Source organism: Anopheles coustani, chromosome 2 (genome assembly GCF_943734705.1).
Source record: "Anopheles coustani chromosome 2, idAnoCousDA_361_x.2, whole genome shotgun sequence".
Classification (NCBI taxonomy): Eukaryota; Metazoa; Arthropoda; class Insecta; order Diptera; family Culicidae; genus Anopheles; species Anopheles coustani.
Window position 1 is genome coordinate 13,939,977 of NC_071289.1, and position 14,340 is coordinate 13,954,316.

General features: G+C 41.3%; 1 protein-coding gene across 1 annotated transcript; it reads left to right on the forward strand.

Moving 5' to 3' along the window:
- Window positions 1-3,524: 3,524 nt before the first annotated feature.
- LOC131262408 (uncharacterized) lies at window positions 3,525-4,179 on the forward strand. Its single transcript, XM_058264401.1, has 3 exons — window positions 3,525-3,632; window positions 3,744-3,980; window positions 4,141-4,179. The coding sequence occupies exons 1-3, from the start codon at window positions 3,525-3,527 to the stop codon at window positions 4,177-4,179; spliced, it is 384 nt and encodes a 127-aa protein (XP_058120384.1).
- The last annotated feature ends 10,161 nt before the right edge of the window (window positions 4,180-14,340 follow it).

Consider the following 14,340-nt stretch of genomic DNA (forward strand, 5'->3'; position numbering starts at 1 on the left):
GTTTGCTGACCCTCAAACCCCTTGCCTTGCCGTACGGTAAACAAATAAGCCCGTCAGTTCGTCTGCATAGCGTTGAACTAATTAAGCTGTATTTTTCTCCGGCTGAAAGAACTGAACTTGCCGCGGTAAAACCCCGCTTCGGAAAAATACCGAAACGGCACGTTCGCTTAGACCAGCGAACAGTGGCAGTTGCAGGGCGCGGCTGAAGAAGTGCACCACGACTCTCTAGAACGGACGTTTTGCGGAAATTTATTGCAGATGTCGGCCGGAAGCGGGAAGTGATGCCGAAAATGTGCCACAATACGGACTCGGACGGGTGAGCCGGGCTGCAATATGCGCGGGTGGGTAAAAAGGAAAACTCAATTTCGATATTCAACATCAACCCCTCCGGACTGGACATATGCCCTTTTCTCATGTTTCTGCGGTGTGTTCCTATTTCTTGCCATTTTCCCACTCCATCTTGATGGAAGCTTTTCTGCAAACACTAAATCCTTCCACTAGCAGTGTTTGACGGCGTGAAAAAATAATTATCATAGTTTTCCCACCCCTACACAGTGCACTGCCCAAAAGCTGTGGAAATCTGGGGAACGCCAAATTGAATAATGTACACCTCGGACGGTCTGTAACGTCCACTTGGCGTAAAATTGCGATGGTGAGAAAATCCCCGATTTTCCGTGTCCTTTTTTATTTCCACATTTCGCCATTCAAATGTCAACCGCGTGGGGTACTTCATGGTCATTATTTAAGGCTTTCCGGCCTCCCAGGATGTACTTCCATTACGGAGGGGGTTGGAAAACATTTGAAAAATCGTGCGGTCCTTCCGCAGGACAGCACGGAGTTTTCCCCGAGTTGAGGAATTGCGTCTAATGCCAGCACATAATTATCAGATCCATCACGGTGTCCAGGCTGCCAGCGCCAGTAGCAAGGGATCTTGGCGTGGGGCTGGGGCCAGCACTATTTTCCACGAGCGGCAGTCAACCGAAAATGGAGGAAAATACTAAAGCTGGCAGCAGGTATTATTGGCTAAAAGGATACCGACGCGTTATCGGCGCTCCCCGAACGATCGTTAGGGATCGACGGGCGAAGCAATACATCAACCGGGCGAGTGCGAGGTGGATTTAAGGGGGCAAGATTTGCCTTTTGCGCCTCCACGCACACCACGAACGAGGAGAAAGTTCCATTTTTGGGTAGGATTACGGTTAAGCTCCACCATTCGCCCCGAAGGTCAGTAATCGATTTGGGAACGAAACAAATCCACTCCACCCCATTTTTTGGGCCTTAAGACTTTTGTGAGGTTTTTTTTGACTTAAGGCCGTCAGCCTCACCACCCCGCGCGCGCACACACACACACAACCCAGCCGGGACTAATGAAAGCTTAATCTCTGTGTTTTTCCCTCTTATCGCCTCCCGTTTGGTGATGCGATTTCCACGGACATCTTCATCCATCCCCCTGCGCTCTCTCTCCCGCTTGCCGGAGAAGAATTTCTTTCGGCTTCTTATTATCTTATTTATTGCTTTTGTCGGTATTAACGAAACCACACTGATGGTGGGACCGAGGGACAAAAAGAAGCACATAAAAATCTTCACCACAACGGCAACGAGTCGAGCGAAAATAAATAACCGAAGCGAAAAACAGAAAATTACATTGCGCCCCCGAAACCGCACGGATGGTCACGTCAACCGTCGATGCGCCGTGGCAGAAATTGGGATCCGAACCAGCCAGACTGGCCAATTTGTCGAATTTTCCGTGCGAATGCGCTTTCTCGTTACGCTCGCACCGAAATGAGGCACGCGGTTACTTAGCATGGTTCGCGTGTTGAGTTTGTGAAAGTAAGAGTAAAAATACGAAAATTTAACAACCAACTAACACTTTCAAAGTTTAGCAACAGTTTTCGAGTTTTAAGTGATGATTCTCGTGATAATAGAGAGTTAATAGAGGCGTAATGTATAATATATCAATGGGTTCCAGTGCCTCTAGACAATATAACCTAAGGATCAATGTTGAAGAGAGGTAGAAGTTTAAATCGGAAAATACATCAACAATTAATCCAAGCAGACACTGGTTTTGTTTCCAAAGTGTTCAACGTTGAGACCACCATTTGGAGCTGTAGTACCTTTTACGTTGAAAATTATTAAATTTAACTAGTTATACATTTCCAAAACCGTGTGGTGAAAACGCAAAGGGTAAGCATACAGTTACGGTATTACATTTTCTGCACTCTTTAGGGCTGAAAACTTTATTTCCTCTCCAAAATTCTGCCGCTCGCTACAAACCTCCAAACCACAGCTCCATGTTGACGAGCTCCGGTGGAGTAATTCAGTACATTTATTTGCGTGCCAATTTGTTAGGGTTTTCCACCGATAAAAAAAAAGTTGTGGCCATTCGGTTCGCGTCGTTGCTACGGTAAATTTAACTTTTGGTTTATATGTTTACGGTTTTTTTTTGTTCGGTTTTGGTTCAATCTACAAATCTCTTGCTCTGATATGGGCATACGCATCGCGTAGAGTATGAGCACGCCGTAGTATCGTACACAAGTGAAATACAATCAATAGCCAACAGTACACCGTCCTAGGGTTTTGTTTTTGTTTGAATTTTTGTACAGACATAAATTAAACTGTGCAAACGCACATCGAACGGAAAACAATATTTCGCGAAAATGAAAAATCAATAAAAGTGTTTAAAGAGGAAAAAAGAGCACATCATTGGTCCGAGTTGGCCAGTAGTCACCACCAAGGCTACGATTTATCATTCGATTTGAATGTGTTCGTTTGAAAATAATTGATCAAAGGACTAGCTAATAGATAACTGTTAGGGTAATCTAAGGCTGTGTCATATAATCACGATTAAGGCTAAAGAAAAAGCAACTGTGTCATTTTTGTTGAAATATGGTTTCAAACAGCACGATTTTGGCTGCATAAACATCTATATAGATAAGTAATATACTCTTCAAAAACTATAAGAACTATAAAAAACAACTCCTGTCTTGCGTTGGAATTTCCAATTTCCGATTCTCATTTCGATAAAATGCATCCAGAGTTCGTTGCATTGGCGTACGGGAAAACAATAGCAATAAGTGATTGGCGCGGTTGTTTTACTGCATTGATGGTTACGGTTCCACCTCATCTACCATTTTTTTTATTGTGGTTCGATTCATATATTTTGTATTCATCCCAAATTCGATCTGCATTCTCTTTTACCCCCTCCTCTATACCCTTTTAAACGGTTGTCCCACACGCTATTGCATCCATAGCCAATGGTCCGTTTGTTTTTCATTTTCACCCACCAAACTTTCTGCCCCATTTGCGAAGGTGTGTGCGTGTGTGTGGGTGTTTGTAGGGTTGAATAAATTTAAATTCAATTTCATTTTCATTTCGAGCGTTGATCGGGAAATTAAGATAATTTCAATTTTTTGACACTCAATAAAGGACATTTGGTTTCGCGCCGTTGGTGTCATCCGGAGGTCGGTGGACCGTTCAACCGAACCCCTTCGCTTTCCCACACATCGCTTCCCTGGGCACGTGCAATGGAGCACGACATTGTGCGAAAGTATTCGGACGATCGGGTCAAAGTTTCCGGATGGTCCGAGCGTATCCAGCAGTATCCATACGATTGTCCCTCGAGCACCGTCGGGGTAAGTGGAAGGTGTGGTGGAGGGTAAAATGCATTTAAGCTTACACACGATTTCTTTTTTTTTCCTACCAACCTGCATCACCTGAATGGTATCACACTTGCATCACCCCAGCGTGCCGTTTACAGGACCTTCGGATACACGACCAAACACTTTCTGCCTCGAACGAGCACTCAGGAAATGGGCGATGCGGTGTGGAACCGTTATCTGGAAAAGCGTCGGCGTCAGCATGCATCCTCTGCGGACGAAGCGTGTGGCCGTAGAACTTCCACTCGACCCGAGGTCAACCATTGCCCATACATCACCAGCTACCAGAGCGACTTCGTCGATCGGTTTCCGGCATTTCGAAAGGTGCGTTTTCCGTTGGGTAAAGGATGGCAGCAAATCTTCGGTGCATCGGAAGGCGGTCGCCCGGATCCTCCGGTGCAATCTTCGAAAGCATCTTTGCTCGACGCCACGAGCAAAACTCTTTCGCCGTGCAGGCAAGTAATGTGTTTTCTCTAATTTTCAGTTGATGATGATAAATGCGAGCCGGGAGGGTGAGAAGTAGAAATCCGGGAGACTGCAAGCCGACACTGCGTGCTCTGCGGTGCTCAACGAAATCCTCCAAATTGAAAGATGATGATTATTTATATCCAGTAGCGTTTGCTTAACCGGCCGGCTGGTTGTGGGTCCGTGTGGAAGCATTTGGCCGTATGTTATTTCCAACTGTAATCGCCCAGTCTGTACCGGTTTATGCGGCAGGGTGTTGGTGTAGGAAATTACCTGCAAATGAAAATTAAATTTTGCGTACAACTACGTGCCGAAAGAAAAAAAAAGTTCTAGTTTTCCACAAACTATGGTGACTTGATACATTGTTTTTGTCAAAAAAATGCTATAGAGTTTATTTTCCTCATTCCTAGCTAATTTTAAAATAGTGTATTAAAGCACGACTGTTTTAATATTTTAAATTCTTGCACAAAATATAGAGAGACAATTTCAGGAAAAGTTTTGAGAATGGAACGCGCTTTTAAATAGTTGTAGGCCTTTAAAGATATCAAAGAAAACATGCAAAATAATACTGAACCAACACAAGAAAGTAGAAATTAGTAATGGTTGAATGCAACAATTAATTATAATATTCCGAAAAGAGGAGCCATTTACAAATGACATCGATCATTTTTAAGTGTCAAGGTAGTTTTATTTCTTTGTACCGCACGTTAACAGGTGTCTTGGGAAATATCTCTGGAGAAAAGAACTCACCACCGAATTGATGTATGCATCCACCAGGTTCTCATCATGTGTGCTTTGTAAGATCGTCCGATCCCTCTTGGAATTGAAAAGACTAAACCACATTAGTGCTTCGAAGGTTAAAAGCATCCGTTTGACCATTTGATCAGTTCCACGAAAGGAACATTGTCGATATCTTTTAAGCGCTATGTGTACATTCAAATTTTTTTATCCTCGGAAAACTGACCGTCCCATCATTTTTCATCCCTTTCAAAAGTAGCCACCAAGAGGGGTTCCAACAATCCATTTCATTTTCCAAGGATGGCCCCCTTTTTCGAGGCCGTTATTCATCGTCGGCGGTGAATGTTTCACCCACGAACTTTTTTTACCATGGAAAATCTTCCGGCTAAAACTCGGATCAGTTTGCATAGGCGGCGATATAAAACTTTACAAAACCCCCCGACGGGTGGTGATGGTGGCTGAACGAAAAGAAAACTCTCCTCAAGCAGGTAAAAGAAACCCAAAGGCATCTTCCGGTTCCGTACACCGGCAGGAAGATGTTGTTTCCTTGCCAGCGTTGCACATTTTCCACCCGAACACATACACACACACACAGATACAGACCGGTGCGGATTTGTGTCGGTCACGGACGGCAGCACAATGCTGACGACGGTTTGGAAAAATCTGTTTGTTTTCGTTGGGACTTCGGTGGAGATCGTTCCCGGTCCATTGGCAACCGGTGGGAAACCCATCCGGGAAACTACCGCGATTGCATGCGCTGCAGCGAAAAACTTCATCCACCGAAAGTGGAAGCCATTTTTCATATTTCACAATTTGGGTTCGTTCATTTACAACCATCCCCGAACCCGGGGACGTGGGAAGGGGAGTCGCTTCCGTTCCCCATGCCAACCGCTCCCGAAGGGGTTGCTGTCAGTGTGTCGGAGCCACAGTTTCCCGCCCTGGCCGGTAGCCACTTCACATGCACAGCGCTTCGCTAAGCTCGAGATCGGGGCAGAGAAAATCGGAAAAAAGCCAAGCTAACCACACGGCACAAAGCCACCGGCAAACGGATCTTGTTCCCGGGGCTAGCCAAAGGATAATGGTAAATTGGTCTCTTGGGAGATGGAGTGTTGCTAGTTGCTTTTTTTTTTTGTTATTGTGCCTTCCTGCTACTTTCTGCGTTCTTTTCGGGGAAGTTTGGTTTTGGACGAGAACTTTCGCGAGCGAAGCCTGTCATACCGCATTTTGGCAACTGTGTGTCGATGACGACTTTGTTTATCACTTCGACGGTGCTGTTTTCACAGCTTTCCGACGGTAACTTTCCACGGCGGGGAGAAAGTTCTGACCAGCCCCTGGAGTGGCCCTGGAAAAAAGATGCAAAAACCCGCGAAGTGCATTGCACCATCGTCGTCATATAAGGTTGGCCGATAAGTGCATGGTTAACAATGTTATTTTATCATAAAAATTGTATAAACTAAATTCGGGCTTATAAAAACTGATGCATGAAAATATTTGCAGGAAAATGTACTGACTAAACCACAAGCGGTCGGCAAGTAAAGCTGAACAATTTTCGTCCTAAAACGAATAAACAGCTAAAGAGAAAGTTTCAAATTTCATTATTAGTGAGCACATTCTATTAAAAACGACATTTATTTCCTGAGTCAATATAAAGTAATTCAAGAGTGCAACAATTCACATTAACTCCAAACTAGAAAATTTTAAAATTAATCCGGATGCCTTTTGGATTCTGACTCACCGAAAGTATGGCAATTTAATTACTCTTTTATTACAAAATCCAAAAATCGGGTTGTGAATGGCGTGCATATGCTCGTTAAATTCTCATAAAAATCATAATCATAAATTGTGTTTGTAGTTTTGCATCTCATCGTACCGACTAATTCAATTGCTGCACTCGAAACTGATTAAGCTTCACGCTGGACCTTTTCGAGCCAGTCCACCAACAGAGCCAGTCCGTACGAGCAGGAGAGTTGTTTTATCTCAGCCCTCCGTGATACGATTGTCATACACAATCAAATCGCTGCCATGTAAACGTGTGTATTTGATAAAATAAAAAGGAAGCATAAAATACTGAAGCGAACTCAATGAGAGAAAAGGTGGAAAAATGGTAGCAGCCACGAAGGACAGACCGAAAAACCGACTTCGAACCTCAACATGGGTGGAAGGATGAAAACAGCCAAGAAACAACACACCAAAGCAAAGAAACAACAAAACTTTCAATCCACTGATAATCCTCGGTGAATACTTTTTCCATCGGGTGTGTTTTTTTTTATTTTGTTGCTTTGCCTCTGACTTTCCTCGACATTTTTCCCTCCCTTTCCATTCCTTGCGCTGTTTTCTATCTTTCAAATTATCTTAATTGCAACAGTATGGAAAATTGAATTATGTTTACGAGAAGAAAAGAAAAGTTACACTCGCTTTCCACCGCCAAAGTCTCCACGCAGATTCGTTTCGATGCTCCGAGCTCGGCGTTGGGGATTTTGGCTTCCTTCGGAGTCTCGTTATCCTTTTGCCGTTCGTTTTTATTTTGTACCGAGTTGTTTTTCTGCCCACCATCCCTCGTGCACATACACATACACAGCTACATAGAGAAACAGGTTTTTGTGTGCCTCGGGAACACGTGCCATCGGAAAAGCGCAATGGAATTATCTGCTCGGAGGAGGCGACTCGGCTTAACTAGCAGCTGACCAAACGAATCGAACGAAAGCGCGCAATCCGTTTAGTGGAGAAGTTTGTTTTGGGCGGAACGGGACCCGGTTCCGGTGTACATGGTAGGCAGATTTCCGGCCTAACACGGACCCCCCCCCCCCCCTTTTGAGAAAGTAACTGATTGCTGCTGAATTATCCAATCGAACTGCGGGCAGCAAAACCCCTCGGCCGAGCTGCAGAAGCGGAGCGAGTTTTCCGAACAACAACCCAGACAGACACATACTTTGCACGGCATTACAAGGGGAAAACATTCGCAAGATACACTTTCACGCCACGCTGCACTAATGAAGTGGAGCATCTGCCCGAAGGAATTCATCCATCATGCGTTTGATTGAGAGAAAGTCTTGCTGGCAGTTTGGTCGTAATTAGTTCGGTCGGCAACCGGCGACTGGCTGATTAGCGTAATCAGTTGCCGTTGCCGTTTGTAAGTGTCCGGCCAAAAGACCAGGCAAAGTCTCACAGAAATGGAAACTTTCTGTTCATCATATTCCAGTGAGTCTCGGTTCTGCGAGAGTCTTATGCAATCTAAGATTCAATGTAATAAAATATTTTATGTTGCATTTTATCTAATAATTTAGTTAAGTCTGGTGGATTGATGATTTTTTTTTTTCATGTTTCAAACGGGCTTTACTTCCATCCAAGCAGTCAATGTTTACAGAATTTTTTCTTTTTTCAATCACAACAAAAAATCTTTTACCAAAAAAAAGGCTGCAATTTAAATGACATGCAAACAAAATGAGAGGAGCTCCAAAATTGTTTCGTTGCGCTTAACGAGTTGCCTCCATTCAAGACTAGATTTCCCAGAAGGATAATCACGGAAGGAAAAGTCGCACTGCAATTAACAGATGTTTTTTTTTCCTCATGTAACGGATTGATAGATGAGTTCAAAGTGCAACCGTCCAGCTTCCGGACGCAATCCGCTCTTGAGCCGTGATGGAATTTGTAACTTTAATTAATATTCACCCACCCTTGTTAAAAAGGTAGGTTAGAAACCACCGAAATTCTTCAAATGGTCTCACGTAGTTGGTTCGGAAGCTGTCGGGGCGCAGCCCAACTTTTCGGCATGTCCAACCAGTTTTTTTTTGCGTTAAACCAAGCGAAAACACTCTCCCAAATCTGATATACCATCAAACAAGAAAACAACAAGCTATTGTTGCCAAAAATGTTCTTTCGGCGTAACTTTCTACGAGTCTGAAGAAATGTTTGCCAGTTGACAAACAACGTTTGATAGTTTGATCAACAAAAACAATGCAGGAACGAACGAAAGTTTGCAAGCCGAGGCTTTCGCTCTTTCTTGGGTTCCCTTTCACTCTCCCTATCTCCCTAGAAGCGAAAACAATTAACCGTAAACAAAAAAGTGTAATTAAACTCACGGACCGTAAGTTACTTCTGTGCAGTGTTGGAAGGTACAGTGAAAAATGAAAGTACGCAAAATGGGCGAAAACCTTGTCCGTCAGAGCACTTCCACCTACATCACGCCGGGAGATTCTAGCTACCAGCAATGGGATAAGAATTCGCCCCTCGTCGCTTCGATTCTCGAGCTGGCAGTGTGGGAGGGTACATAATTTTGTTGTACAGAATCATCGTCTCCCGCAATTAACTTTTTTTCCATTGCACGCCGCATTACGGAAAAGAAAAATGTCCTACGCTTGAAATGACCAAGCATGCCAATTTGTTTGAGAGTGTGTCTTGGAAGAGGGTAATGTTTTCCTTCTTTCAACTAGCTTCACTTTTTTAAAGCAGGGTAGAAAATGTATCGTATGTTATACGAAATTTACTTTTCTAACATTTTTGTTTTCATAAATTTTTCACCAGGAAAACCAGTATAAGTATAAATAAATAAAACTAACTACTGCACATAAATGTAGTACCCATACAAAGAAGACAATAACTTACCTTAAAATACCAGTCTTGAAAAAACTTTCCCAAAAACTGGATGTATCAAAAACAAAAACGTTCAAAGATTTTTTTTTACTAATTTTTATTATTTTTATACAAAGAAAATACACAAATGATGAGATAAAACCGAGACGTAAAAAGTGTGTCTGTTAAAATACTTTCCCACACATCTTCTACTGCATTCAAAATGGAAGAACCGTTCACGCTTAAATATTGAATTCAAGTCTCCTTCACTTGTTACGGTCGTTCACAATTTTGGTTTACATTCAATTAATTTTATTTTAAATTTGTTTGGCCTAATTACGTCCCCGGACCCTCGCAAAACGAACCGTCTTCCATTTACGTAATCCCACTAGAAGATGTGTGTCGCGTTGCGCTTTTTGTTTGTGTGTTGTTACTTTCCTTATAGGATGACACTATAAACTGGCCTGTCGATATTTTACTCATCTCCTGCGCCTCACTGCTGCATTACTTCGAAAAGGGACAAAGGGAAAAATGTACTCCAATCAACGACGAAATGTCGCTTAGTTTTTGTATTTAGTTTTGGTTGTTTTGATCTCGTTGCATGCCTTCAAGGGCATGACAAACGCGCTGAAGGGAAGTTTTTGAGGAAAGGAATTGCAGTTCACTGTATGATCGTGCCTCAAAGGGCGTCGCCGTAAACGATTCAGCAACAGCGGCACAGGCCCAAAAATTGACCAAACGTGTTTAGATGTTTTTTTATACTTTATAGATAGTTGTTAATGGCTTCTCTTTTACCTCTCTTATACTGACGATTCGAGCAAATCACTTGTCCTTTATAGGCTATTACTAAAACGCACTACATTTATTTGATTTTTTTAAATTTTCGACTTTTTGATAAAGTATAATAGTTGTCTTACGTGTTTGTTTTCCTTAAAGATAGCCAAATATAATATTTTTGTTTCCGTCAACTATCGCCAGTCGCTTTCCTTTTCGATAATATTTTGCGTAAGTTTTTAAATGTCAAAGTTGCTACGACTTTTGTGTCGTGTAGATTTTTGATTCTTTCATACACCCTTGATTTCTTTTATCGTGATTCATACTTTTTCCTTATGTTTTGTTTATATGCCTGGATACTACCCTTGATTTTCGATACTTTGTTATCATTGACAATTAAACGATTGTAAACAAAAAGGTGCGTTTCTGATTATTTTCTATGCTTTTTGTCAGTTGTTTAACTCCTCTCTTGTGGGTTTTGTAGAAGCAGTTGTCTTCTGTTGGAATTTGATTTACCATGTGTTTTAAGTTTTGTTCAAGCTCGTTAAACGATTTTATTCTGCCTTGTTGTCGGTACATCGGATCAACTGTGTTCAACCGTGAAAATCATTCATCAGATTTAAGTTGCAGGCAAATGCAGAGATTCACAAATCAATAGTTAGTTCTATTGCAAGTCTGACGGCATGTCCATCTGTTACCGATGGAAGTCTTATGCTGGATTGTTGTAAAATAACCATGGCCAGTCTATTGTATGCAGTTTTCTTGACGGTGTTTTCTGGCAGAGCTCAGAATTTTGTTTACACACTAAATTAAAAGTTACACATTGGTAGATGTGAACCGTTGAACGTAGAATCAATTCAATTTGCTTAGTAATCATAAGAAATCATCTATTTCATAATGAATTTGTGTCTATTCAATGAACGAAACATAAGGTTCCCTCTTCTGGTTGTCACTATTTGTATAAATATAAGATGCGTTTCGAAGTTTCTCTTGTTTCTGATTTGAGTTTGTTGTTTGGTTTACAGTTTGTGTTTCGGTATACAAGATTTTTCCCTTTTTATTTCTTTTGGTTTTTGTTTTTGTTTGTGTTATTAGAATATTAAAAAATTAATTTAAGTTTCTTTTATTTTATTAATTTGTATAATCGAAGGCAATATCAAGGTAATAATCATCTCTTTTTTTCCTTTTAACATGCACACCTCCCCGTTTCTTAATATGTTTCTGCATCGCTGCTCCTCCCATCGTGTCGTTCTAGTAGTTTATTTATGCTTCGAACTCTTTTCTTTGATTTGTTTATACAAGTTATTATATTAGTTAGTAACTACAGATAGGTTTTGATAACATAATCACCAACGGATTAACACAGTTGTACTGCCTGCGAGTTGAATAAAATCTACCAAGAGAGATCTTCTTCCGAATACAAATAAAATATTCTTTTCGTAGCTTCAGTTGATTTGAGACCCTGTCATACCCAACATGGTACTACATGGTATGATTGGACCGGTTGTAAAGTAAGTAAATTATAAAATGATGTTTTTATGCACTAGCATTCGTTGGCGCTTATGTCATCACTCCCATTTCGATCTGCTTTGTAAACCGTTGCTTCTCATTCTTCGTTCACCTAACTTACTGTTTTCACAATATCTTTATCGCCTTAGAATTGTTGTTTCAAAGAAACTAGTAGTTAGAAATAATCTCCATTAGTAAGTTGGTTTTTTATTCCACTGTTTTGTTTAAGCTCTCTTTCGTTTATATTACTTTTATTTTATCCGTTCGTTATACTTACACGCCTCCACCGTCGAAGATTTCCCATTCTAGGTATATATATTTATATTCAAATTGATCCAAGTACGCTCTGGCCAGTTGGAAAAGTTTAGTGGTACCTATAATCGGTTAGTTTATGCCTAAGATTCCTCCATTTCTACGCTAAGTGATAATCCTATATCTTTAGAAATTTTGAATTTTGATTACTGTATTGCGATTTTTTCATGTGCGCCTTTTAATTTTCTTTTCTGTTTCGATGACAAAGTCAGCCCTTTCAATGGTTTAAATTTGGGTCAGCACAATTTACATTGTGTCGTTTCTACGTCGAAATATATTTTAATTTGTTTGGTTTCAACCATTCCGAGAATATTTTAAATGTTGTACAATATCTTTTCAGCAACTATTTCTCCTTCATTGTTTCTTAACTGTTACACGATTTGAATCCGGTACAGTTCTGTTTTGTTTGCAAATCTAAAGCAAAGGTAAGAAAATTGAAAAGTTAACCAACGGTTAGGCTTTTTGTTTGGACCAAAATAATATTCCAAAAATGTGTCGATGCAAAAAAGTACTTTGGTTATCATCAGCGTATTCAATGGAGGAAAAGAACATGCCTGTTGAAATACCTGTACTGCCGGACATTTACTTTTCCTTTTCAACCTTTTGCTTACTGTGGTAACTTTGCTGCTGGTAACATGCTAAGAACAAATAAAAAGCTCAATTAACCATGCAAATAATACCGATGGTTGACCAATAGGCTGGCTGCCTAACTTATGTCAACGAGTTTTCAATAATGATAAGGGATCATTGTATAAATCGAAAAAATGCAATGACACATTTCCATGTGTGAGAATCAAGCACACCTCACCGAATAGATTGTATCGGTCGTTTTCTGTTCATTTAAATTCCGATACGATAAATTTTAATCGGTAATGTACGACGACTGATGGTCAGGCTGGTTTTTTATAAAAGGTTTTCCTTTCACACACAACGATAACGAGCCATTGAATAAAAAAAGGGGTTGGGGGGAGGATGGGAACCTGTAGTACTGCAACACCAAACCCACAAGCCCTATCATTAAAAACGCATTATGATTAATTTTATTTGAATATGTTATCACTTCAAACCGATATAATGCATTCATCGGAACGTTCACACCGGTGATAGGTTGAGCATTTTTTAACCTGGGGGAAAACCTGGGGCCATCCAATACTCCTGTGGAAAACGGAACCACGCGGTGCAATTCGATATTGTGAATCACAATCGCGTGCCAATCGCGGTGAGTTCGGTAATGGCAAGGGTGGTTTAAATGATTACCCTGCAATAAAATCGTACGTGGAGGTAATTGCAAAACGGTACTGATAGCCATACACGAACCGGAAATAGTTAATTGAGCAAAATATCATCACAAAATACCTACAGTTGAATGCAACTGTGCTCTATGATAAAGACAAAGTTAGGGACTGATGAATTTGATCTGTGTATTCAAGCTTTGAATTAATTTATCATCAAGCGTTAGAGAATGAACTTTTTGCAAGAAAATTAATGGCATAAAAGTGCCAATACATCCAATTAACGCTTGCGTCAGTTGCAGCACTGCCATGAGTTATGCTAAATTTCGTTCTAATCGTTTAAACCCTTGTAACAACCCTTTTGCATCGATCACAATCGGTTCGTTGAATCGGCTAATGTGTCATGGCTTCGTCCTTTTTCCCCGAAACTGGAAAAAATCTGCCACTGTTTGTTTTTTCCCTTTTCGCGCGGCGGGAGAAAAGTTTACCAAATCTCATCAATTCTAAACAGCCGAAACCATTAACGCATTTCGGCACCGAACAAACTGTCCAAAAAATCCCTTCTCATTATCCCGGAGAGATATACATTTTGTTTGCCGTTTTGTTTTACTTTTCCCCCCAGCGACCATTTCGGGCGTTGGTTAGGATCGAGGCCTTTGACCGTCCAGAAAAATGCTTCACCAGCTTTCACCCCCGAATCATGGGCTCGGTGCAGGGCGGCATAATTCACTCACTAATCAAGTTTCAACTCAATCAAGCGGACGTAAAGCGAAAATTATCCTTCATTCTTGTTATCACCGCATCGGGGAATGGAGGGAGCGGGACCGGGCGATGAGCGCGACCTCCAATCCTATTTTCCACCCATTTTCGCCGGGGCCATTCTTTTGTCGTTCCTTTATGGGATTGATTTTCAATGGGTGTGGGGATGGGTTTCCACCGTTTTCCGGTTTCATTATGATACGCCGGGACTTTTGACTTTTTTGCCAGTAGTTCGTTATAATTTTTCGCGCTCCAAGAGTGAACCCTGAACAGAAGGAAACTCCCAAAGGGGGGGAAATGCGGATGGGGCCGTTTGGACCGAATGT